This window comes from Heteronotia binoei, chromosome 1 (genome assembly GCF_032191835.1).
Source record: "Heteronotia binoei isolate CCM8104 ecotype False Entrance Well chromosome 1, APGP_CSIRO_Hbin_v1, whole genome shotgun sequence".
Classification (NCBI taxonomy): Eukaryota; Metazoa; Chordata; class Lepidosauria; order Squamata; family Gekkonidae; genus Heteronotia; species Heteronotia binoei.
Window position 1 is genome coordinate 1,114,279 of NC_083223.1, and position 25,101 is coordinate 1,139,379.

Sequence of the window (25,101 nt, forward strand, 5' to 3'; positions counted from 1 at the left end):
CCATCTCTATGGGAGGAGCCTCTCTTTGGGTGATCGAGAATGGCTTTGGCTGATAAAAGGCTCGAAAACCTACAGATCTACAAAGTCCTCCAGTGCGTCCGTCAGAAGGACAAGAAGCAGATCGAGAAGCTCACCAAACTTGGGTACCCGGAGCTCATCAACTTCACTGAGCCCGTCAATGGAGACAGCGCTCTTCACTTGGCCTCCGTGGCCAATGACGTTGACATGGTCCACTTCCTCTTAGAACTCGGGGCTCACCCGGATGTCCAGGATCGCATGGGGCGCACTCCGGCCATGAAAGCGGCTGAACTCGGCCATGACTTAGTCTTAGATGTGCTAGTGCAGGCAGAGGCAGACATGACGATAGTGGACGAGGAAGGAAAAGGTAAGAAGGATCCAGGTTGTTACACAGGGTCGGCTCGACCACTAGGCAAACTAGGCACTTGCCTAGGGGACTGGGAGGAGCGGTGGACTAGAGGGACCCTCCCTGGTCTGATCCAGCAGGGCTCTTCTGATGTCTTTCTCAGGGGAAAGCCACAGCCTCTCTGCCCTGTTGTTGGCCCTCCAGAGGAACGGATTGGCCACTGTGTGAGACAGGAGGCTGGACTAGATGGACTCTCATTGGTCTGACCCAGCAGGGCTCTTCTGATGTTCTTCTCAGGGTTAGAACTCAGCCTCTCTGCCCTCTTGTTGTCCCTCCAGAGGAACTGGTTGGCCACTGTGTGAGACAGGAGGCTGGACTAGATGGACCCTCCCTGGTCTGACCCAGCAGGGCTCTTCTCATGTTCTTCTCAGGGGAAGGGCTCAGCCTCTCTGCCCTGTTGTTGGCCCTCCAGAGGAATTGGTTGGCCTGTGTGTAAGGCAGGAGGCTGGACTAGATGGACCCTCTCTGGTCTGACCCAGCAGGGCTCTTCAGATGTCCTTCTCAGGGGAAGGCCTCAGCCTCTCTGCCCTGTTGTTGGCCCTCTAGAGGAACTGGTTGGCCACTGTGTGAGACAGGAGGCTGGACTAGATGAACCCTCACTGGTCTGACCCAGCAGGGCTCTTCTGATGTTCTTCTCGGGGGAAGGCCTCAGCCTCTCTGCCCTGTTGTTGTCCCTCCAGAGGAACTGGTTGCCCACTGTGTGAGACAGGAGGCTGGACCAGATGGACCTCACTGGTCTAATCCAGCAGGGCTCTTCTGATGTTCTTATGAAGGCCTCAGGCTCTCTGCCCTGTTGTTGTCCCTCCAGAGGAACTGGTTGCCCACTGTGTGAGACAGGAGGCTGGACTAGATGGACCCTCCCATGTCTGATCCAGCAGGGCTCATGTTGTTATGGATGTCAGGGACTGAAGGTGGGACCTTCAGATGCCTCGAGCTGCAGCCTGACCCCTGGGCTCTGACCTGTCGTGACTGACATGTCCTGCGGTGTGGGTGTTTGCGTGGCAATCGGTGCTTCTGCTCTTCCATGCAGGTATTCTGTTCTATTGCATTTTGCCCACCAGGCGGCACTTCCGCTGTGTCCAGATGGTCCTGGAGTACGGGGCGGATGTGAACAATGTGACCTTTGATGGGAAGCCGGTTTTCCTTCAAGCCTGTGAGCAAGCGCATGAGATCAAGGAAACGTGCATGATGTTCTTGGAAAGAGGAGCAAACCCCAATGCAGTAAACCTAGTAAGGAGCAAGAGGGGTGGCCGTGTGGGTCTGTCTGGAGCAGAAGAAAAGGGCAAGAGTCCAGGATAGAGATTTGAAGGCCCAGAAAAAAACGGAAAAATTAGGGGGGGAAACCAGGTTTTTTTCTCCATTTTTTTTCCTGAAATCTTTTTTGTTTTTTCCCCCCAAAAATTGGAAAAATTGAAAAAAATAAAATAAATTGATTATGGAATGTTTTATTTTAATACGATGAATGGTTGGGGTTTTTTTAATTTATTCAATACTGTGGAGAGGAAATATGAATGATTGCTACGTCTGGATTTTTTTAAAATTGTTTTGTGGAGGTTTTTTTTTTGTCTGTTCCACATAAACTAGTAAACAGTTCAGGAGATTGTTGCTCCATACGTTTCAATTACAAATACATGTTATTTAAAATGTAAATTCTGTTTGTAATCATTGTTTGGATACACTATATTTTTAATATGCTAGTTGTGATCATTTCATGCCAAGTAAAATTGTCCATAGTCATATTTTATGTTCCTAAAGTAACAGAATGACTTTCAGTCTGGAAAAGGAGAAAGAAGAGCTAATGTAAAAAAAAAAGGGTTTTTTTTTTTAAAATTTTCCAAACATTTTCATTTTTTCCCTGAAAAAAACTGGGGTTTTCTTCCGAGCTTCAAAATTTCCAGACATTTTACATCTCTAGTCCAGGAGCCCCTAAAGACTGGGTAGGAGTTTGTGGCCAGGGCGCAGAGTGGGAAAGCTGCAGTACTGTAGTTTGAACTCTCTGCTCATGACCTGAGTTTGATTCCAGCGGAAGCTGGTTCAGGTAGCCGGCTCTAAGTTGACTCAGCCTTCCATCCTTCCGAGGTCGGTAAAAGGAGTCCCCAGCTTGCTGGGGGGAAAGCGTAGATGACTGGGGAAGGCAATGGCAAACCACCCCATAAAAAGTCAGCCGTGAAAACGTTGTGAAAGCAACGTCACCCCAGAGTCGGAAACAACTGGTGCTTGTACAGGGGACTACCTTTACCGTTAGGAACTTTGGAGCACTGAGCAGGGACTTCCAAAAGCTCACACTGTGCCACAAATTTCGTTAGACTTTCAGGGGCTCCTGAACTCTTGCTCTTGTCTCCTAGTAAGGATGCTCTTGCTGTTTTATGCAGGGGGAACGGAGGGGCATCTAAAGCTGCTGAGAGGTGTCTGGGTGACACATAGTCTTGATGCACCTCCCCGACATAGTACCACATCAGAATTTAGTAATTAATGGTGATGAATGGGTTATTAACCATGAATTATGATTTACTAGAGAGGTGGTTGGGAGGGAAGGCAGCATGATATAGCCCAACCTTGTCTGATCTCAGAAGCTAAAGAGGGTTCGTACTTGGAAGAGAGACCACCAAGGAAGGCTCTGCAGAGGAAGGCAGTGGCAAACCCCCTCTGCTCCTCATTTGCCTTGAAAGTCCCTTGCTGGAGTTGTAATTGAGCTGGTACTTGGATGGGAGACCACCAAGGAAGATCCTGCAGAGGAAAGCAAAGACAAACTCCCTCTGCTCCTCACTTGCCTTGAAAGCCCCTTGCTGGAGTCACCATTAAGTTGGTAGTTGGATGGGAGACCACCAAGGAAGACCCTGCAGAGGCAGGCAATAGCAAACCACCTGTTCTCGTTTACCTTGCTGGGGTTGCCATTGAGCTGGTACTTGGATGGCAGACCACCAAGGAAGGCTCTGCAGAGGAAGGCACCTCAAAGACTAACACAGTTTGTGGCAGGACAAGAGCTCTTGTGAGTCACTCCTGCTTCCTTCTTCTGAACGGAAGAACTTTGGAAGATCTGAACTTCAGAAGAGGTGAGCAGGGACTCACGAAAGCTGCTGCTGGTTCACTGACTGTTAGAAAGATAAAATAAGGAAGGGTGGATCTCAAACACCTTGGGGGAAGTCTGGGGTAACCAATAGGATAGAGAGGAAGCCCTTTTGCCTCAGCCTGCGTGAGTGAATTCTTAACGGAACTAGAATTGTGTCCCTGATGGATTTTCTCTGCCTTTCCAGGCAACGGGACGCACGGCCCTCATGGAAGCGTCGAGAGAAGGTGTCATAGAAATCGTCCGCGGCATCCTGGAGAGAGGGGGCGATGTTAACATTTTTGACAACGAGAGACACCACGCTGCGCATTTTGCGGCCAAAGGAGGCTATTTCGAGGTATTCTTGCTTGGGGGGGGGGGCAAAGGTACCCAGAAGAAAGGCACCCCTGACTTCTCTGCTGCAGGGGCAAGGCATGTCAGCTTGTGTCTCCTTCATGGATGATAAAAGATGGGCAGTTTTGAGTGGTTGGGAAGCCTTCACAAGCTCCCCAATGAAGCACCAGCATCCCGTCTGCCGGGTGGCCCGGCTCCTCCAGATGCAGAGGCCTTGGTTGCCAAATCCAATTCAAGAAATATCTGGGGAGTTTGGGGGTGGAGCCAGGAGACATTGGGGGTGGAGCCAGGGGGCTTTGGGGGTGGAGCCAGGAGCAAGGGTGTGACAAGCATAACTGAACTCCAAAGGGAGTTCTAGCCCTCACATCTAAAGGGACCGCGCACCTTTTAAAATGCCTTCCTTCCGTAGGAAATAATGAAGGAAAGGGGCACCTTCTACTGGGGTTCGTAGAATTGGACTCCCTAGTTCAGTCTTTTTGAAACTTGGAGGGTATTTTGGGCAGAGGCACTGCAGGCTATACTGAAGATTTGGTGCCTCTACCTCAAAAAACAGCCCCCCCAGATAACCGCGGATCAGTTCTCCAGTATTTCCTATGGGAATAAGACTCCATAGGGAATAATAGAGTTCCCAGCAGACATTTCCTTCCCCTCTTCCCTGCTTTCTGATGACCCTGAAGTGGGGGGAGGGCCTCCAAAGCAGGGGATCCCCTGCCCCCACCTGGGTATTAAGCAACCCAACAAGAGAACCGCAGTAGTAGGTAGCAGGACAAATAAAGCACAAACTTTCCGTGATTACCAGCCTCAGCCACTAAAGAAGCAGTAACAATATTATCAAAAACTTAGTATATTCTATAGAACATAAAGAACAGGCACAACTCAGTTATTTAAAGAACATCCCATAGTGGCCATCAGAAAAGGTCCAATTGTTAAAGCAGTCCAGAGCTGTTTCCTTGATGAAAGTTCCTATGTAGCACTGAAGAAGAATGGTGAGTGATTTCCAAGTAGATTCAAATTTAATTCATAAGGCAGCCAGCAGCCCAATTGTTGCAACAAGGATGTACTATTGCCTTGTTTCACAATTGCTTCTTCAAGCTTCAAGTAGTCAATTTCAGATACAGGGGTATGAACGCCAAGCAGTTCAAGTTTCCAAACTTCAAGTCACTGTAAGCAACTTAATGCTGGGACTGGTTAGCCACTGTATGAGTAAGTAAGTAAAGTAAAGTAAAATTTTATTTGTATCCCGCCCTCCCCCGCCGGAGCAGGCTCAGGGCGGCTAACAACAAAAAAGATAACAATACATTGATAAAACATTATACTAATGAACATTAATAATAAAATCACTTAATACATTAGTTAAAACAATTAATCTAATACATTAAAGTAAACCTAACAATTGATGTAGACGGCGAGTGTTTCTTGTTATGCACTTATTGCTCAGCTGTTCGTGAATGCCAATTTAAAGAGGGCGGTCTTGCAGGCCCTGCGGAACTGGTCAAGGTTCCGCAGGGCCCGCACCTCCTCTGGGAGCTGATTCCAGAGATGTGGGGCCGCGGAAGAAAAGGCCCGTGTGCGGGTGTTCTGGAGTTTAATTTCTTTTGGCCCAGGGGTAGTCAATCTGTTTTTTCCTATCGACCTCAGTGCTCTCTGGGGCTCGTACGGGGAGAGATGGTCCCTCAGGTAGGTCGGTCCTCGGCCATATAGGGCTATATAGGGTATGAGAGAGGAGGCTGGACTAGATGGACCCTCACTGGTCTGACCCAGCAGGGCTCTTCTGAGGTTCTTCTCAGGGGAAGGCCTTGGACTCTCTCTGCCCTGTTGTTGTCCCTCCAGAGGAACTGGGTGGCCACTGTGTGAGACAGGAGGCTGGACTGGATGGACCCTCCCTGGTCTGATCCAGCAGGGCTTTTCTGATGTTCTTCTCAAGGGAAGACCTTGACCTCTCTGCCCTGTTGTTGGCCTTCCAGAGGAACTGGTTGGCCGCTGTGTGAGACAGGAGGCTGGACTAGAGGGACCTTCAATAGTCTGACCCAGCAGGGCTCTTCTGATGTTCTTCTCAGGGGAAGGCCTTGGCCTCTCTGCCCTGTTGTTGGCCCTCCAGAGGAACTGGTTGGCCACTGTGTGAGAGAGGAGGCTGGACTAGATGGACCCTCACTGGTCTGACCCATCAGGGCTCTTCTGAGGTTCTTCTCAGGGGAAGGCCTCGGACTCTCTGCCCTGTTGTTGTCCCTCCAGAGGAACTGGTTGGCCACTGTGTGAGACAGGATTCTGGACTGGATGGACCCTCCCTGGTCTGATCCAGCAGGGCTCTTCTGATGCTCTTCTCAGGGGAAGGCCTTGGCCTCTCTGCCCTGTTGTTGGCCCTCCAGAGGAACTGGTTGGCCACTGTGTGAGAGAGGAGGCTGGACTAGATGGTCCCTCACTGGTCTGACCCAGCAGGGCTCTTCTGATGTTCTTCTCAGGGGAAGGCCTCGGCCTCTCTGCCCTGTTCTTGGCCCTCCAGAGGAATTGGTTGGTCATTGTGTGAGATGGAATGCTGGACTGGATGGGCTATTGGACTGATCTAGCAGGACTCTTTGTATGTTTTTCTAGATTCATGGAGGAAGTCTGTCAATGGCTACTAGATATGGTGTCTGAAGGGAACCTCCACATTCAGAGGCACTAAGCCTGAAACTCCAGAGCCAGGAGGCAGCATCAGGGGAAGGCCTCAGCCTCCATGTCCTGTTGTTGGCCCTCCAGAGGAACAGCCTGGCCTCAGACGGGAGGCTGGACTAGGTGGACCACAGCAACATGGTCCAACATGGCTTCTCTTATCCAACATGGCTTCTCTCATATTCTTAAGACTTGCAACGTTGAGAGTTTTAGCAGGAGACCAAATCGTAGCGGTAATCAAGGAAATCTGAGAGAATTTTACTAGGTTGGAGGGTGGTATGCAAACTGTGGTTGCTCCTGTGTGGCAACTATTCTTTGTGGAGTTCTCATTACCATGATGAATTCCAAGGTGTTTGGAGTAACCGCAGAGCATTTATGATGTCCCCACCCTCCCATATATGTTCCTTCACCGGGTGTCCTGCAGCTGCTATTCCCTCTTGCTCCACTAGAGAGCTTTTCCAGGCTATTAAGAAATTCAGGTTAAAAAAAAAGGCAGTCCTCTGTGCAAGCACCAGTTGTTTCCGACTCTGGGGTGACGTTGCTTTCACAACGTTTTCACGGCAGACTTTTTACGGGGTGGTTTGCCATTGCCTTCCCCAGTCATCTACACTTTCCCTCCAGCAAGCTGGGGACTCATTTGACCGACCTCAGAGGGATGGAAGGCTGAGTCAACCTGGAGCCGGCAACCTGAACCAGCTTCCGTTGGGATCGAACTCAGGTCGTGAGCAGAGGGCTCCGGCTGCAGTACTGCAGCTTTACCAGAAATCCAGCAATATAGCAATTGCCATTTTTTTTTCTGAAAAAAGCTCCACCCCCATCTCCAGTTCCCCTCAGTTGTGTGGAAAGAGGATGATGGTCACCACTGTCTCTAAGCTGTCTTGTGAGCAAAAATTCTGCTTTTGGAGCTGCTGGCATTAAAATTGTGAGCTCCTGCATAAATTAGTATGCTCTGGGTCATCCTTTCTGAGCTAAGACAAAAATGTGTGAGCCGGAGACTAAAGAACTCCAGAAGCCCTCCCACTCTTGCCCCCCAAGCCCCAAGAAGACAGAGCACCAATGCCCTAAATATAAGAACATAAGTAAAGCCATGTTGGATCAGGCCAGTGGCCCCTCCACTCCAACACTATGTGTCACACAGTGGCCAAAAAACACAGGTGCCAACAGGAGGTCCTCCAGCAGGGCCAGAACTCCAGAAGCCCTCCCACTCTTGCCCTCCAATATCACCCCGCAAAGCTGTCTATGCCATCACGTCCTGAGGCAGTGAATTCCATGTGTTAACTACTCCTTGGGTGAAATGGTACTTCCTTTTATCTGTTCTAACCCGACTGCTCAACAATTTCATGGAATTCCCATGAGTTCTTTTATTGTGAAAAAGGGAGAAAAGTCCTTCTTTTCCTCCCTTCTCTATGCCATGCATAATCTTATAAACCTCTATCGTGTCACCCCTCAGATACTGTTTCTCCAAGCTAAAAAGCCCTAACCTCTTTAACGTTTCTTCTTGTTCATTTCCCAGCTGTCCACCTTGGATACCATCGGAGACGCCCACTAAGGGCAGCTTTTCAGCGTGGTGAAAATTCTGCCCTCTCTGTTCCAGAGTTTCCTCTTTTGCAATGGTAGCTGCTAAATTGTCTAGAGGTCCAGTCAGTAGCTCCAGTTTTGCTCCTGGGAAAAATATGATCCGTTTGACTGCAGGGATAGATTATTTGTTTTTAAGTGCGATGACATTGACTTGGTTTTCCTTAGATCCTGAAGATTATTTCTGCTTACGACGGAGATGTGGGCCTCATCGCTATGAATGGAAACACCCCCCTTCATTATGCGGCTGCCGGAGGCTTCACGGAATGTTGCAAATTTATTGGGCAAAGAGGTGAGCTGAAGCCAGATTTGCAAGCAATGGAGCAATTAACAGACTCCACTTATTGTCTTGTGACACTCTCACCATCATTCTCCCATTCTGACATGTGACTGCTTTATTGGTTTCCCACGCAAATGCTATCCAGACTGAATGTTCTTCCAGTTTGTTAATTTCACTCTTTTGCCATTGGATTCTAACTTTGTATTTATTTGTGTTTTTTTATTTATTTAGTCAATTTGTATTCTGCCCTTTCCCAAGAATGGGCTCAGGGCAGCTAGCATCATTTTAAAATAACAATGTAAATTATACAGTTGAAAGCAAATAAAACAAACAGTAGAATAAGCAATACACAAGTTATAAACCAAATTGTAGATGGTGGCATGGGTAGATACATTTGCAATATGCTAAGGTCTGCGATTATAGTTAAAAAAAATGATGGTAACGCAGCAGCGATGGGTGTGCAGAGGTGGCCAATGGTAGATCTCCAGATGTTTTTTGCCTACAACTCCCATCAGCCCCAGACAGCATGGCCAATGGCTGGGGCTGATGGGAGTTGTAGGCAAAAAACATCTGGAGAGCTACCGTTGGCCACCCCTGGCTTAGAGTGCCACTTTGCATTCTTAACCATTGCCCACCAGCTATATGTAGCTCTGCTCACTGTGCCCCATTCCGTTGTCTGATGAAGTCTGAATGCACACGAAAGCTGACATTCTGGATAAAACTTGGTTGGACTTAAAGTTGCTACTGGACTCCTACTATGTTCTGTGACTCACAAAGAACAGGGGAGAAGGCTACATATAGAGCATGCAAAGAAATACCAATTGGCAGGCCTCGGATTCAGCAGGAGCTCACAGGAGCGCAGCTCCTGAACCTTTCTGAGGGTTCCCCCTCCTCCTCTCTACCACCTGGTCCGTTGAATAGGAGGTGCAGCTGCATAACAATCCCTGGATGAGGAGAGCGGGCAGCCAGCCAGCCACCAGGGGCTTCGCCACGCCCCCAGCAGCCCTCATTAACCCCTGGAGAAGCCCACGCCACCCTTTCTCCAATTCTTATGTGGTTTAGGGTGGCCGGTGGCTTCCTGGCCTTTTGACTGTGAGGGGGGGGGGTGCGTCCAAAGAGAGCCCCAGGTGAGTGAGACCTACTTGGGCTGGCTGGATCTCTAGCCAGCCCAAACAGGCCTCACTTGCCTGGGGCTCTCCTTTCTTGCATAGGGTTGCTTTTGGTTGGGGGGGGGGGCGGTGGCATATGCTAATGACTTACGCTAACGAGCTCTGCCACCGATTTTTCTACGAAACGACCCCTGCCAATTGGTATCATAACCCAAAATTATTACAAACCCTCAAAAATATAGCACACATTTTTTTTTAGTGATGATACCAAAAGCAATACTAAATATAGTCAACAGAAGCATCAAGACTCTCAGCGAATGCAGGCAATGAAAGATATTCCACAAGACGTTGACATCAGCCTTCCATTGGCCACAAGGACTTGTGATGTCCACTGTGTTGATTCAAAAGGCTGAAATAAGAAGTCCGGTGGTCCCAAAGGATCCAGGAGAGCCGGTCCCAACGACAAGCAGTCGACTGTTTCCTTGACTTGTTTCATGGAAAACTCCTCAAAGTTGGGAATAGCGATAATTTCTTGTTGAATGTCTTTCATTGTATACTTGCGTACATTCACTGGGAGTCTTGAGACTTCTGTTGTCTCTATTTAGTGTTGCTTTGGTATTATCACTAAAAAAAGTTTTGTGACATATTTTTTGAGCGTTTAGTAGCAGGGGTGGCCAAACTGCGGCTCAGGAGTCACATGTGGCTCTTTCACACATATTGTGTGGCTCTCGAAGCCCCCGCTGCCCCGTTTGCCAGCTTGGAAAAGGCATTTCTCTCTTTAAATCACTTCTCCAAGCCAAGCCAACTGGTGACTTGAAGAATGCATTGAAAGTTAAAATTGCTTTCTTTCCACCTCTCCCTCCCTCCCTCTCGATTGATTTGCTTTTTCCCCCACCTTTCCTTCCTTCCTTCTTGCATGTCGTGTGGCTCTCAAACATCTGACATTCATGTCTTGTGTCCCTCTCAAACATTTGATGTTTATTCTATGTGGCTCTTATGATAAGCAAGTTTGGCCACCCCTGTTTTATAGTAATTTTGGGTTACGATACCAATTGGTATTTCTTTGCATGGTTCACAAAGAGGCCAAAGTGTGAAGTGACTTGGCTCCGAGTGTCATAAGAACATAAGAGAAGCCATGTTGGATCAGGCCAATGGCCCATCCAGTCCAACACTCTGTGTCACATAAGAACATAAGAGAAGCCCTGTTGGATCAGGCCAATGGCCCATCCAGTCCAACACTCTGTGTCACATAAGAACATAAGAGAAGCCCTGTTGGATCAGGCCAGTGGCCCCTCCAGTCCAACACTCTGTGTCACATAAGAACATAAGAGAAGCCCTGTTGGATCAGGCCAGTGGCCCCCCCAGTCCAACACTCTGTGTCACATAAGAACATAAGAGAAGCCCTGTTGGATCAGGCCAGTGGCTCCTTCAGTCCAACACTCTGTGTCACATAAGAACATAAGAGAAGCCCTGTTGGATCAGGCCAATGGCCCATCCAGTCCAACACTCTGTGTCACATAAGAACATAAGAGAAGCCCTGTTGGATCAGGCCAGTGGCCCCTCCAGTCCAACACTCTGTGTCACATAAGAACATAAGAGAAGCCCTGTTGGATCAGGCCAGTGGCCCCTCCAGTCCAACACTCTGTGTCACATAAGAACATAAGAGAAGCCCTGTTGGATCAGGCCAGTGGCTCCTTCAGTCCAACACTCTGTGTCACATAAGAACATAAGAGAAGCCCTGTTGGATCAGGCCAATGGCCCATCCAGTCCAACACTCTGTGTCACATAAGAACATAAGAGAAGCCCTGTTGGATCAGGCCAGTGGCCCCTCCAGTCCAACACTCTGTGTCACATAAGAACATAAGAGAAGCCCTGTTGGATCAGGCCAATGGTCCATCCAGTCCAACACTCTGTCACATAAGAACATAAGAGAAGCCATGTTGGATCAGGCCAGAGGCCCCTCCAATCCAACACTCTGTGTCACATAAGAACATAAGAGAAGCCCTGTTGGATCAGGCCGGTGGCCCCTCCAGTCCAACACTCTGTGTCACATAAGAACATAAGAGAAGCCCTGTTGGATCAGGCCAATGGTCCATCCAGTCCAACACTCTGTCACATAAGAACGTAAGAGAAGCCATGTTGGATCAGACCAATGCCCATCCAGTCCAACACTCTGTGCCACATAAGAGCATAAGAGAAGCCATGTTGAATCAGGCCAATGCCCATCCAGTCCAACACTCTGTGTCACATAAGAACATATGAGAAGCCATGTTGGATCAGGCCAGTGGCCCCTACAGTCCAACACTCTGTGTCACATAAAAGCATAAGAGAAGCCCTGTTGGATCAGGCCAATGGCCCATCCAGTCCAACACTCTGTGTCACATAAGAACATAAGAGAAGTCATGTTGGATCAGGCCAATGGCCCATCCAGTCCAACACTCTGTGTCACATAAGAACATAAGAGAAGCCATGTTGGATCAGGCCAATGGCCCATCCAGTCCAACACTCTGTGTCACACAGTGGCCAATATGTGTGTGTGTTTGTATACACACACACACAAACATATATACTGTGGCTAATAGCTGTTGTCTGTATTTAGTATTGCTTTGGTATCATCACTAAAAAAAAGTGTGCTATGTGTGTCAATTTCACACTGCTGGAGGAATTCCTGGGTGTGTTACAACAAATATGTGGCTAGCAGCATTTTGATTTTCTGTGTGTCAGGATTGATTACATTTCGATTTTATATAATTACGTCTCATCCTCTGCTTTCCGCTTTTCATGGATCTTTGATCCTGTTCTATTTTTAAAAAACCTTCATAATCTCCTGTATAAACGTCTAGCTAATGAGGGCCTACCACATTCATCTGTCAAAATAAATTCTAGTCCGTGAAAGCTGATTCTGGAAGGAAATTTTTAAGGCGTCACCCAGCTGCTGTTTTATAAGAAGCCCAAGAATAATAAAATCTGGGGTGGAATTCTAGCAGGGGCTCCTTTGCATATTAGGCCACACACCCCTGATGTAGCCAATCCTCCAAGAGCTTGCAAAAAAGAGCCTTGTAAGCTCTTGGAGGATTGGCTACATCAGGGGTGTGTAGCCTAATATGTAGAGGAGATCCTGAATAAAATAAAACAATCCACTTCTGCTGCAGAATCCCATAAACAAACACGTTCCTTTAAAAAAAAAAAGATCTCTCTTGTTCATGGTGAAATGTATTTTACTGAACAATTTAGGCACCGATCCAACGTGGAGGAATCTGGAGAAAAAGACGCCCAGAGCTGTCGCGAAAGACGCTGGATGTAAAGCAGCCGCCAAGGAGATCCGTAAAATTGAACGGCGTTTTGCCAAATATAACAAGCCGAAACCCGGGGTCAAGAATCCCAACCCGCCCTGGGCTGTTCGGCTGCACGACTGGTCGGCGGAGCACCAGGCGAGTCTCCGGGAGGCCTTTGAGGCGGTGGATCGAGGTGACGGAATGGTCTCCAAAGAAGACTTCATTGCTGTCATCGAGGAAAGGTGCCCCTTCGTGGACCCCGAACTGCTCCCCACCATCGTGCAGGCCCACGAGAAGACCCGTGCTGGGGGAGTGAACATCGAGGAGTTCCTCAAGGGCAACCGGTACTTGCAGAAAGCGTTCCTCCTGTCGTCTTACGGCCCCAAGAAGAAGAAGGGGAAGAAGGCGAAAGGCAAGAAGGCCAAATTTGCCATCCCCTTGCCCATTTGCGTCATCCCGGAGGGGTCGCGGACACGGCGCACGGATGGCGGCCCCCCCGATTACATGGTCCAGACTTACCAGAACGTCACCGACTGCAGCCGATTCAACCGCGACCACCCGCCCGAGCACCCCATCCACGACGATTCCTGGTGGTACATCGACGACCCGATGAAAAGCTTTTCCAACATTAACTACCTCACGAAGGCTGGAGACCTTTCGTCCCTGAAGAAGGCTTTTGAGGCGGGGGTCCCAGTGGACGTGAGGGACCATTACTACAAAACGCCGTTGATGGCGGCCTGCGCTAGTGGAAATATAGAAGCCGTGAAGTTCCTTATAGAGAAAGGGTAAGTTGATGTTTTCTAAAGGCTTGGGGGGGGGGGCGGTCTGTGTAACTGAGGCATTTCCTTCTGGTCAAGAAGCATTTCTTTGCATTTAGGCAGGGGTGGAATTCTAGCTGGAGGGCCTTTGCATTTTAGGCCACACCCCCTGATGTAGCCAATCCTCCAAGAGCTTACAAGGCTCTGTTTTGTAAGCTCTTGGAGGACTGGCTAAATCAGAGGGGTGTGGCCTAATATGCAAAGGAGCTCCTGCTAGAATTGCAATTGCAATAAAAAAGGCCAATGCCATGCTGGGAATTATTAGGAAGGGAATTGAAAACAAATCAGCCAGTATCATAATGCCCCTGTATAATCGATGGTGCAGTCTCATTTGGAATACTGTGTACAATTCTGGTCACCGCACCTCAAAAAGGATATTATACCATTGGAAAAAGTGCAGAAAAGGGCAACTAGAAGGATTAAAGGTTTGGAACATTTTTCCTATGAATAAAGATTAAAACGCTTGGGGCTCTTTAGCTTGGAGAAATGTCGACTGCGGGGTGACATGATAGAGGTCTACAAGATTATGCATGGGATGGAGAAAGTAGAGAAAGAAGTCCTTTTCTCCCTTTCTCACAATACAAGAACTCGTGGGCATTCAATGAAATTGCTGAGCCCTCATGTTAAAACAGACCAAAGGAAGTCCTTCTTCACCCAAAGGGTGATTAATATGTGCAATTCACTGCCACAGGGGATGGCGGTAGCTACAAGCATAGCCAGCTTTAAGAGGGAATTGGATAAAAATATGGAACAGAGGTCCATCAGTGGCTATTAGCCACAGTATATATGTGTGTGTGTGTGTGTGCATATATATATACACACACTCACATAAATTGGCTACTGTGTGACACAGAGTGTTGGACTGGATGGGCCATTGGCCTGATCCAACAGGGTCTCTCTTATGTTCTTCTGTGACACAGAGTGTTGGACTAAATGGGCCACTGGCCTGATCCAACATGGCTTCTCTTATGTTCTTATGTGACACAGAGTGTTGGACTGGATGGGCCATTGGCCTGATCCAACATGGCTTCTCTTATGTTCTTATGTGACACAGAGTGTTGGACTGGATGGGCCACTGGCCTGATCCAACAGGGCTTCTCTTATGTTCTTATGTGACACAGAGTGTTGGACTGGATGGGCCATTGGCCTGATCCAACATGGCTTCTCTTATGTTCTTATGTGACAAAGAGTGTTGGACTGGATGGGCCACTGGCCTGATCCAACATGGCTTCTCTTATGTTCTTATGTGACACGGAGTGTTGGACTGGATGGGCCATTGGCCTGATCCAGCATGGCTTCTCTTATGTTCTTATGTGACACAGAGTGTTGGACTGTAGGGGCCATTGGCCTGATCCAACATGGCTTCTCTTATGTTCTTATGTGACACAGAGTGTTGGACTGGAGGGGCCATTGGCCTGATCCAACATGGCTTCTCTTATGTTCTTATGTGACACAGAGTGTTGGACTGGATGGGCCACTGGCCTGATCCAACATGGCTTCTCTTATGTTCTTATGTGACACAGAGTGTTGGACTGGACTGCAGATCAAAATGCACCTGCGCAGCAACTGGTGGGGAATTGATCACTTGAGCAGGGGAAAACAGAAGCTTGGGGGCAGAGCGACTGCTAGTGAGGAACTGGTCACAGTGTTTCTGGCCTTGTCCTCTAAGGATTTGAACTCAAAGAGACAATTTGGTGTAGTGGTTAAGTGTGCGAACTCTTATCTGGGAGAACCGGGTTTGATTCCCCACTCTTTCACTTGCAGCTGCTGGAATGGTCTTGGGTCAGCCGTAGCTCTCATAGGAGTTGTCCTTGAAAGGGCAGCTGCTATAAGAGCTCTCTCAGCCCCACCCACCTCACAGGGTGTCTGTTGTGTGGGGGGTGGGGGGGAGGTAAAGGAGATTGTGACCGCACTGAGACTTTGAGATTCAGTGTATCGGGTGGGATATAAATCCAATACCTTCTTCTTCATCAAATCTCCCAGATTTAGTAGTCTGACCACTGCACCATGCTGGTTCTTCAGATGGAACAACCACTGATGCCTCTGTTGCCCTTTTAATCTTGATGGAGATTTTTAAAGTGTGGGCCCCTCCCACTATAATAACAATGCCAATACTACAACATTTTAAATAACTTTAAATACTTTTTTTTTCTGTTTTAGGCAAAATTTAATAGATTTACATGGGCCCTAAAATTTTATTCCTTCCTGATGTGAGAAAAACAAGTAAAGTGCTTTCTTCAATCCTTCAATTTTGTGGGCCTCTAAAACCACTGAGGGCACAGGGCCCCCTAGCACTGGCCTAAAGCAGTGCCCCTCTCAGAGCCCAGGAAGGAATTCTGGGTCAGTATTCCTGGCAGCCCATTTCTCTTTCATCAACGAATTCCATCTCTACAGGGCTGGCGTGAATGCCACAGACAATTTCATGTGGACCCCTCTCCACCACGCCTGCCATGCCGGTCAGCAGGATATCGCTGAATTCCTCGTCAAGTCTGGAGCCAATATCGATGCCCTCACAATCAACGACGGCACCCCGCTCATGAGAGGCATTGAGAGCTCCCGGCTGGACACGGTGCAATATTTAGTCAACAGCGGGGCTAAAGTTCAGCTGACAAACAGAAGAGGTGAGCATGGCGGTAGCGCTACCCATCAAGGAACAAACACAGTTGTCTTCCGTCAAATTTGGCCCCCTAGGGTCGCCAAATCCCCTGTAGCCTCCAACGGGAGACTGATACGTGTGTGCAGTGCTGTGACATCACTCGCAAGTGACGTCATTGCACTGGTGACGTTGTGCACCAGTCGCTCTAGGAGCTTCCGGGAAAACTCTGTGGTTTTCCCAAACTAGCAATTTGGGAGGGAAAACTTTATAGTACCATAGAGTTTTCCCTCCCAAATTGCTAGAGCGTTTGGGAAAACCACTCTGTGGTACCATAGAGTTTTCCTCCCAAATTGCTAGAGCATCCAGGAAAACCCCAGACCAGCCTGGGAGCAGGGTCCCCTCATATCTGTGGGCACTTATCTTAAGAACTGTTTGGTTGGATATAGGCCTTTAATTTTTATTTGACGCTGTTTTTGAGTTGCCTTCAAAACAACACACGCACACACCGAAAGACACACAGAAACCCTTTCCAATTATTCCTTATGCATCAACAGTCCTTTCGTTTTTAAAGCATAAGGGCTTGAATCCAGCAATGCGCGGGCAGAAATGAAAACTAGACGTAGAGCAGTTTCAGTTAAGCAAGATCCAGGTGCTTCTCTCCCTAAATATAACAGTGCCTAGAAACTGGTTGCACAAGACCTGGCGAAAATAGAAAGGCAAGGGGGAATACAATACATTTGACTGAGCGCAAGTAGCTATTGTGGTCTTTGTCTTTCATTTCCACTTAGACAAGAGCTGAGCAGGCGTGGAAATTTCCTTTTGGATCCATCCCTGTGTGTTTAATTTTTTTTAGTTGCAAAAAGGAGGGTTGGAGCTCTTTGGCAATATTGACTCTTAAATGAAAATGCTTTTTCAGTACACATGAGCTGACTTCTATTAGCAAAGGGAGGAGAAGAGAATCAAGGCTGGACATTGATTCTGTGTGCCCCCTTTCTGGCTGATCGCTGGATTGGGCCCACAGGACTCCCAGGTCTTACAAACTTGGCATAACATATTCCAGCAATTGATGATATCCTACTTTATTGAAAATACATTTTGATGAGGGCTTGGTTGGGGGCTGAAAGGCACTGGCTCTTTTGTAGGTAATGCTGGGAGAGCCTCCAATGTATTCCCTAGGAAGAAAGGCTGAAGGGTATGGGACTTTTTAGTTTAGGAAAGAGACAACTAAGGGGGAGATGATAGAGGTTTATAAAATTATGCACAGAGTTGAAAGAGTGGACAAAGAGAACTTTCTCTCTCTCTCTCCCAAACAGGGCCAGATCGTCCACTAGGCAAACGCCCTTTCTGGTGCCCAAGGCAACCACCCAATTTGCTTAGGGGTTGAAATTAAATCAAAAGAGTTTCTGGCTCAACATTAGGAAGAACTTCCTGATAGTTAGAGTGGTTCCTCAGTGGAACAGGCTTCCTCCTTGGGAGGTGGTGGGCTCTCCTTCCTTGGAGGTTTTTAAACAGAGGCTAGATGGCCATCTGACAGCAATGAGGATCCTGTGAATTTAGGGGGAGGTGTTTGTGAGTTTAGAGCGGTTCCCCAGTGGAAGAGTCTTCCTCCTTGGGAGGTGGTGGGCTCTCCTTCCTTGGAGGTTTTTAAACAGCGGCTAGATGGCCATCTGACAGCAATTAGAAGCCTGTGAATTTAGGAGGAGGTGTTTGTGAGTTTAGAGCGGTTCCTCAGTGGAACAGTCTTCCTCCTTGGGAGGTGGTGGGCTCTCCTTCCTTGGAGGTTTAGAAACAGAGGCTAGATGGCCCTCTGACAGCAATGAGGATCCTGTGAATTTAGGGGGAGGTGTTTGTGAGTTTCCTGCATTGTGCAGGGGGTTGGACTAGAAGACCCTGGAGGTTCCTTCCAACTCTAGGATTCTATGACTGTTAGAGCGGTTCCTCAGTGGAACAGGCTTCCTCCTTGGGAGGTGGTGGGCTCTCTTTTCTTGGAGGTTTTAAAACAGAGGCTAGATGGCCATCTGACAGCAATGAGAATCCTGTGAATTTAGGGGGAGGTGTTTGTGAGTTTAGAACAGTTCCTCAGTGGAACAGGCTTCCTCCATGGGAGGTGGTGGGCTCTCCTTCCTTGGAGGTTTCTAAATAGAGGCTAGATGGCCATCTGAGAGCAATGAGGATCCTGTGAATTTAGGGGGAGGTGTTTGTGAGTTCCTGCATTGTGCAGGGGGTTGGACTAGATGACCCTGGAGGTCCCTTCCAACTCTAGGATTCTATGAAATTTGCCTCCCTCCCTCGCTGTCTCCACTGCCGCCAGCGCCCTCCCTTCCACTGTGCTTCCACTGGGAGGGTGGTGAGTGGAGCACGGTAGGGGCAGCAGTGGGGGAGGCTGCCTAGGTGCCATGTGCCATAGAGCTGGCACTGCTCCCAGAAGACTAGAACCTGAGAGCATCCAATGATGCTGATGGGCAGTAGGTTCAGGACAGACCAAAGGATATACTTCTTTATGCGGATGGTCATTAAAATATAGGATTCACTGATGGCCAAGGATGTACTGAGCGTAGTTATACTGGATGTCTGCTGCCCCCAATGCTTTAAATGTTTTAAATGGTTCAATGTTTAAATTTAAATGCTCTATGTTTAAAGCCTATTTATGTTCGATTCCTGTGTTGTAAGCCGCCCTGAGCCACTTGTTGGGAAGGGCGGGATAGAAGTCATAAAATAAATAAATAAATAAATAAATAAATAAATAAATAAATAAATAAATAAATAAATAATACTGATGGCCAAGGGAAGAAACAGCTTGAAAGGGGGATTGGACAGATTAATAAAGGACGGGTCCAGCAGTAGCTACTATCCTGGTAACAAAAGGAAACCTCCATGTTCAGAGGCTGGACTAGATGGACGCTCCCTGGTCTGACCCAGCAGGGCTCTTCTGGTGTTCTTCTCAGGGGAAGGTCTCTGCCTCTCTGCCTTGTTGTTGTCCCTCCAGAGGAACTGGTTGGCCAGTGTGTGAGACAGGAGGCTGGACTAGATGGACCCTCACTGGTCTGACCCAGCAGCGCTCTTCTGGTGTTCTTCTCAGGGGAAGGTCTCGGCCTCTGCCTTGTTGTTGGCCCTCCAGAGGAACTGGTTGGCCTCTGTGTGAGACAGGAGGCTGGACTAGATGGACCCTCCCTGGTCTGACCCAGCAGGGCTCTTCTGGTGTTCTTCTCAGGGGAAGGTCTTGGCCTCTGCCCTGTTGTTGTCCCTGCAGAGGAACTGGTTGGCCACTGCATGATACGGGAGGCTGGACTACATGGACCCTCACGGTCTGATCCAGCAGGGCTCTTCTGATGTTCATTGCGTGGTGCACAGCCTCAACTCTGTGAACCGGAAGCTTGTACATATCTTCAAGGAAAAACAAAAGCAAGAGAGGGAGAGAGGGGGGGATACTTATCCCCTTTAGATGGGGAGGGAAAGGCCTTCTTTAGATGAGTGTCTAGGGAGGAGGTTCTGGCTTCCCCACACTTAACCTGCCCCCCCTGCCTTTTTGCACACAGGTGTAAATGCTCTGGAGATTGCAAGGGCCTACGCTGACAATCGCTTAGTCCACTTCGTGCAAGACACGATGGATAAATTGCCCTTCTCGCCTGAAAACAAAGTGGATAAACAGAAAGGGAAGAAGCCCGCCAAGCCGAAACCGCCTGCCCCACCGCCCAAGCCCAAGGCTGCAGAGTCTGCTGTGAAGGAGGCCGGGAAAGAAGAGGTGGGGAGCACAGAGCTGGCCAAAGTGGCACCTCCAGGAGCCCCCAAGGTGAATACCCCACTGATGACCCAAGGAATACCAGGCCTGTGAGGCAGAGACAGCAAATGGCAAACCATCTCTGAGATGTCTGTTGCCTTAAAAACAAATCTAGCTCGCCACCTAGTGGTGAACAACGATAAAAGAGCTAGAACTTTAGTCTGCCAGACAATCTTAGGGTCTCCTGGCTATATTACACGTGCTGCCATAGGATAGTTAATTCTCACAGACCCAAAACTGGTGGAAAGTCTGTGCTGAAGGATCAGTGGTTATTGGTCCATGTAGGGTGGGTTGATAGGCAGGGCGCTTCCCCTGCGAGCACTACCCTTTCCCTGAAATGTGTTCCCTCTATGTCTAGGGCAGTGGTGTTCTGTCTTGGTGCTTAGAGGGCAAGAGTGGGAGGACTTCAGAAGTTCCGGCCCTGCTAGTGGACCTCCTGATGGCCCCTGGGTTTTGGCCACTGTGTGACACAGAGTGTTGGATTGGATGGACCACTGGCCTGATCCAACAGGGCCTCTCTTTTTATGTCTGGGGAGCAATGCTCTGTACTCTTGGTGCTTTGGGTGGGGGGCAAGAATGTGAGGGCTTCTGGAGTTCTGGTCCTGCTGGTGGACGTCCTGATGGCCCCTGGGTTTTGATCACTATGTGACACAAAGTGTTGGACTGGATGGTCCATTGGGCTGATCCAAAATGGCTTCTCTGATGTCCTTATGTCTGGGGCAGAGATGCTCTGTATTCTTGGTGCTTGGGAGGGGGGGGCACAGTGGGAAAGCTTCTGGTGTTCTGGCCCTGCTGGTGGACCTCCTGGTGACCCTTGAGCTTTGGCCACTATGTGACACAGAGTGTCAGGCTGAATGAGCCATTGGTCGGATCCAACATGGCTTCTCTTGTGCAGGCAATTCCTATTTTATTAATGTTAGGTTGGAATGAATGCTTAGGTTTGGATTTTTTGGGGGGGGAGAGGGGGTTTGCTCTTTTTTTGCCATTTTTACAAGGTGGGTTTTTTTTCTGTCACTACATAACAGGAGACATAAGAACATAAGAGAATCCATGTTGGATCAGGCCAATGGCCCAACCAGTCCAACACTCTGTGTCACATAAGAACATAAGAGAAGCCCTGCTGGATGAGGCCAATGGCCCCTCCAGTCCAACACTCTGTGTCACAGAAGAACATAAGAGAAGCTCTGTTGGATCAGGCCAGTGGCCCCTCCAGTCCAACACTCTGTGTCACATAAGAACATAAGAGAAGCCATGTTGGATCAGGCCAATGGCCCCTCCAGTCCAACACTCTGTGTCACGTAAGAACATAAGAGAAGCCATGTTGGATCAGGCCAATGGCCCAACCAGTCCAACACTCTGTGTCACATAAGAACATAAGAGAAGCCATGTTGGATCAAGCCAATGGCCCATCCAGTCCAACACTCTGTGTCACAGAAGAACATAAGAGAAGCCATGTTGGATCAGGCCAATGTCCCCTCCAGTCCAACACTCTGTGTCACATAAGAACATAAGAGAAGCTCTGTTGGATCAGGCCAATGGCCCAACCAGTCCAACACTCTGTGTCACATAAGAACATAAGAGAAGCCATGTTGGATCAGGCCAATGGCCCATCCAGTCCAACACTCTGTGTCACAGAAGAACATAAGAGAAGCCATGTTGGATCAGGCCAATGGCCCCTCCAGTCCAACACTCTGTGTCACATAAGAACATAAGAGAAGCTTTGTTGGATCAGGCCAATGGCCCAACCAGTCCAACACTCTGTGTCACATAAGAACATAAGAGAAGCCATGTTGGATCAGGCCAATGGCCCATCCAGTCCAACACTCTGTGTCACATAAGAACATAAGAGAAGCCATGTTGGATCAGGCCAATGGACCATCCAGTCCAACACTCTGTGGCACATAAGAACAGAAGAAAAGCCATGTTGGATCAGGCCAATGGCCCATCCAGTCCAACACTCGGTGTCACATAAGAACAGAAGAAAAGCCATATTGGATCAAGCCAATGGCTCATCCAGTCCAACACTCTGTGTCTCATAAGAACATAAGAGAAGCCAAGTTGGGTCAGGCCAATGGCTCATCCAGTCCAACACTCTGTGTCACATAAGAACATAAGAAAAGCCAAGTTGGATCAGGCCAATGGCTCATCCAGTCCAACACTCTGTGTCACATAAGAACATAAGAGAAGCCATGTTGGATCAGGCCAGTGGCCCCTCCAGTCCAATACTCTGTGTCACATAAGAACATAAGAGAAGCCATGTTAGATCAGGCCAGTGGCCCCTCCAGTCCAACACTCTGTGCCACATAAGAACATAAGAGAAGCCAAGTTGGATCAGTCCAGTGGCCCATCCAGTCCAACACTCTGTGTCACATAAGAGAAGCCATGTTGGGTCAGGCCAGTGGCCCATCCAGTCCAACACTCTGTGTCACATAAGAACATAAGAGAAGCCCTGTTGGATCAGGCCAGTGGCCCATCCAGTCCAACACTCTGTGTCACATAAGAACATAAGAGAAGCCATGTTGGATCAGTCCAGTGGCCCATCCAGTCCAACACTCTGTGTCACATAAGAGAAGCCATGTTGGGTCAGGCCAGTGGCCCATCCAGTCCAACACTCTGTGTCACACAGTGGCCAATATGTGTGTGTGGGACGGACTCTCAGTGGGGACAGACCAGAACAGCATCTTTGCAGGCATGAGAACTTTCACTTGTGGAGTGCATTTTGCTCAACTCTCCTTTCTCATAGGAGTCCAGAAAGCACTCAAAAAACCTATTCCTGATAGTCCCAAGAGTGGGATTTTGAGAGGCATTCTGGGCCACCATGAAAGGGGGCAGCAAGACAATGGACTGTGGGGTGAAGTCCTTGCACCTGCACAAACACTGTGCTGGGTCCAACCCTGTGATCCGAAGCCAGGAAGTGGAATTGCAGGTATCTATGCAAGGCACTGAAGTTATATTCCCAATCAGCTTCAAGCTTTTGGAAGTATCGCTTGCATTGGTCAGAAATGACTTCATCGCAGAGGGTTAGGAGCTGGTTTAAAAACAAAAAAACTGTGTTTCTTGGACTGTATCCTTTGCATTGAAAGTCAGGACATCTTTGGCGTTCTGCACTTGGCCCTTAGCCTTTGAGGCATAATGAGAAACTGTGCGGTCCGAGAACATATTCCAGATCCACAAATGTAAGTGCAAGCACGTTTATCCTGTGTGTCGCATGTTGTCATGTGGTGATATGTCTTTTTCAGGAGTCTCCGCAGCCGTCTGTCATTGAGAAATCTTTCTTTGAGGAGAAGAAAGAACCTTTCAGGGATAACGTCGTCCATCTGAACTCACTAATAACTAGAGGAGCTACCAGGAAAGTCAACATCACTTTTACACCAAAGAGGGTAAGTGCTCCTGGAAAAAAAACACAAACGCCTCTTTCATTTGCACTGAAATGTTGTGTCCCTCACCTTGTTTGGTGTAGTGGTTAAGCCAGTTTGGTGTAGTGGTTAAGTGTGCGGACTCTTATCTGGGAGAACCAGGTTTGATTCCCCACTCCTCCACTTGCACCTGCTAGCATGGCCTTGGGTCAGCCATAGCTCTGGCAGAGGTTGTCCTTGAAAGGGCAGCTGCTGTGAGAGCCCTCTCCAGCCCCACTCACCTCACAGGGTGTCTGTTGTGGGGGAGGAAGGTAAAGGAGATTGTGAGCCGCTCTGAGACTCTTCGGAGTGGAGGGCAGGATATAAATCCAATATCTTCTTCTATCTTCAATATCTTCTTTGTGGGTGCTCAGCCTTTTGACCCCTTGGGGAAGGATGGGGCTGTGGCTCAGGGGCAGAGCATCTGTTTGGCATGCAGAATTCCACCCCTGATATCAGGTGATAACATTGCGTGGACATTAATTCTGATAAGTCATGGTTAGCAATACTTTCCCTTTTTTTTAATAAGAAGGCAGCCTTGTTTTTGAGATGTAACAAATGCTCAAAATAGGCTTCTGTAACCAAATATCTGCATCATCTGATAGCAACCTATAGTCCTCTCAAAATTTGAGTCCAAGAGCACTTTATAGGTCAGCAAAGTCTGACCAGGAATATGCTTTCAATGAAGTCAGTCTAATTGGAACACATCAGATTAATTGCCACAGGAAGTGGTGTTGACAACAAGCATTGGCTTGCTTTAAGATCTTCCATATTCTTGGTGCTGGGGGGGGGGCAATAGTGGGAGGGCTTCTGGAGTTCTGGCCCCACTGGTGGACCTCCTGATGGCCCCTGGGTTTTTGGCCCCTGTGTGACACAGAGTGTTGGACTGGATGGGCCATTGGCCTGATCCAACATGGCTTCTCTTCTGTTCTTATGTTTGGGGCATGGATGCTCTGTATTCTGGGTGCTGGTGGAAGGGAAGAGTGGGAGGACTTCTGGAGTTCTGGCCCAACTGGTGGACCTCCTGATGGCCCCTGGGTTTTTGGCCCCTGTGTGACACAGAGTGTTGGACTGGATGGGCCATTGGCCTGATCCAACATGGCTTCTCTTCTGTTCTTATGTTTGGGGCATGGATGCTCTGTATTCTGGGTGCTGGTGGAAGGGAAGAGTGGGAGGACTTCTGGAGTTCTGGCCCAACTGGTGGACCTCCTGATGGCCCCTGGGTTTTTGGCCCCTGTGTGACACAGAGTGTTGGACTGGATGGGCCATTGGCCTGATCCAACATGGCTTCTCTTCTGTTCTTATGTTTGGGGCATGGATGCTCTGTATTCTGGGTGCTGGTGGAAGGGAAGAGTGGGAGGACTTCTGGAGTTCTGGCCCAACTGGTGGACCTTCTAAGGCACCCAGGTTTTGGCCACTGTGTGACACAGGGTGTTGAAATGGATGGGCCATTGGCCTGATCCAACATGTCTTTTCTTATGTTCTTATGTCACAGTGTCATATTTGTATTGATTTCCCCACCCCCACCACAGACATGGAGTCCAGAATCATCGACCAAAGACCTCATCAGGAAGAGGGAGATGCGCCGGCAGCGTTTTACTTATGAGGTGGACTTTGAGGACTTCATGATGCCTTTCAAGAAGAATTTCATGCAAAAGGCCCGTAACTTGAATCAGGCGCTGGCCTTACGCTGACCGCTGGGCGATTTCTGCGCGGAAAGAAATTATACGAGCCCAAGAAGAGACCCCTTAGAGAAGGCCTAATCATGTTGCTTCTGATTGTGATAAATGTTTACATTCGTT

At 48.6% G+C, this 25,101-nt stretch overlaps 1 protein-coding gene across 1 annotated transcript; it reads left to right on the forward strand.

The window, feature by feature from the left end:
• ANKEF1 (ankyrin repeat and EF-hand domain containing 1) lies at positions 1–25,101 on the forward strand. The gene is made up of 9 exons (XM_060261931.1): positions 1–385; positions 1,455–1,654; positions 3,679–3,828; positions 8,217–8,340; positions 12,672–13,497; positions 15,925–16,151; positions 19,663–19,916; positions 23,144–23,284; positions 24,832–25,101. Exons 1-9 carry the CDS (start codon positions 40–42, stop codon positions 24,991–24,993), a joined length of 2,430 nt encoding a protein of 809 aa, XP_060117914.1. The 5' UTR covers positions 1–39; the 3' UTR covers positions 24,994–25,101.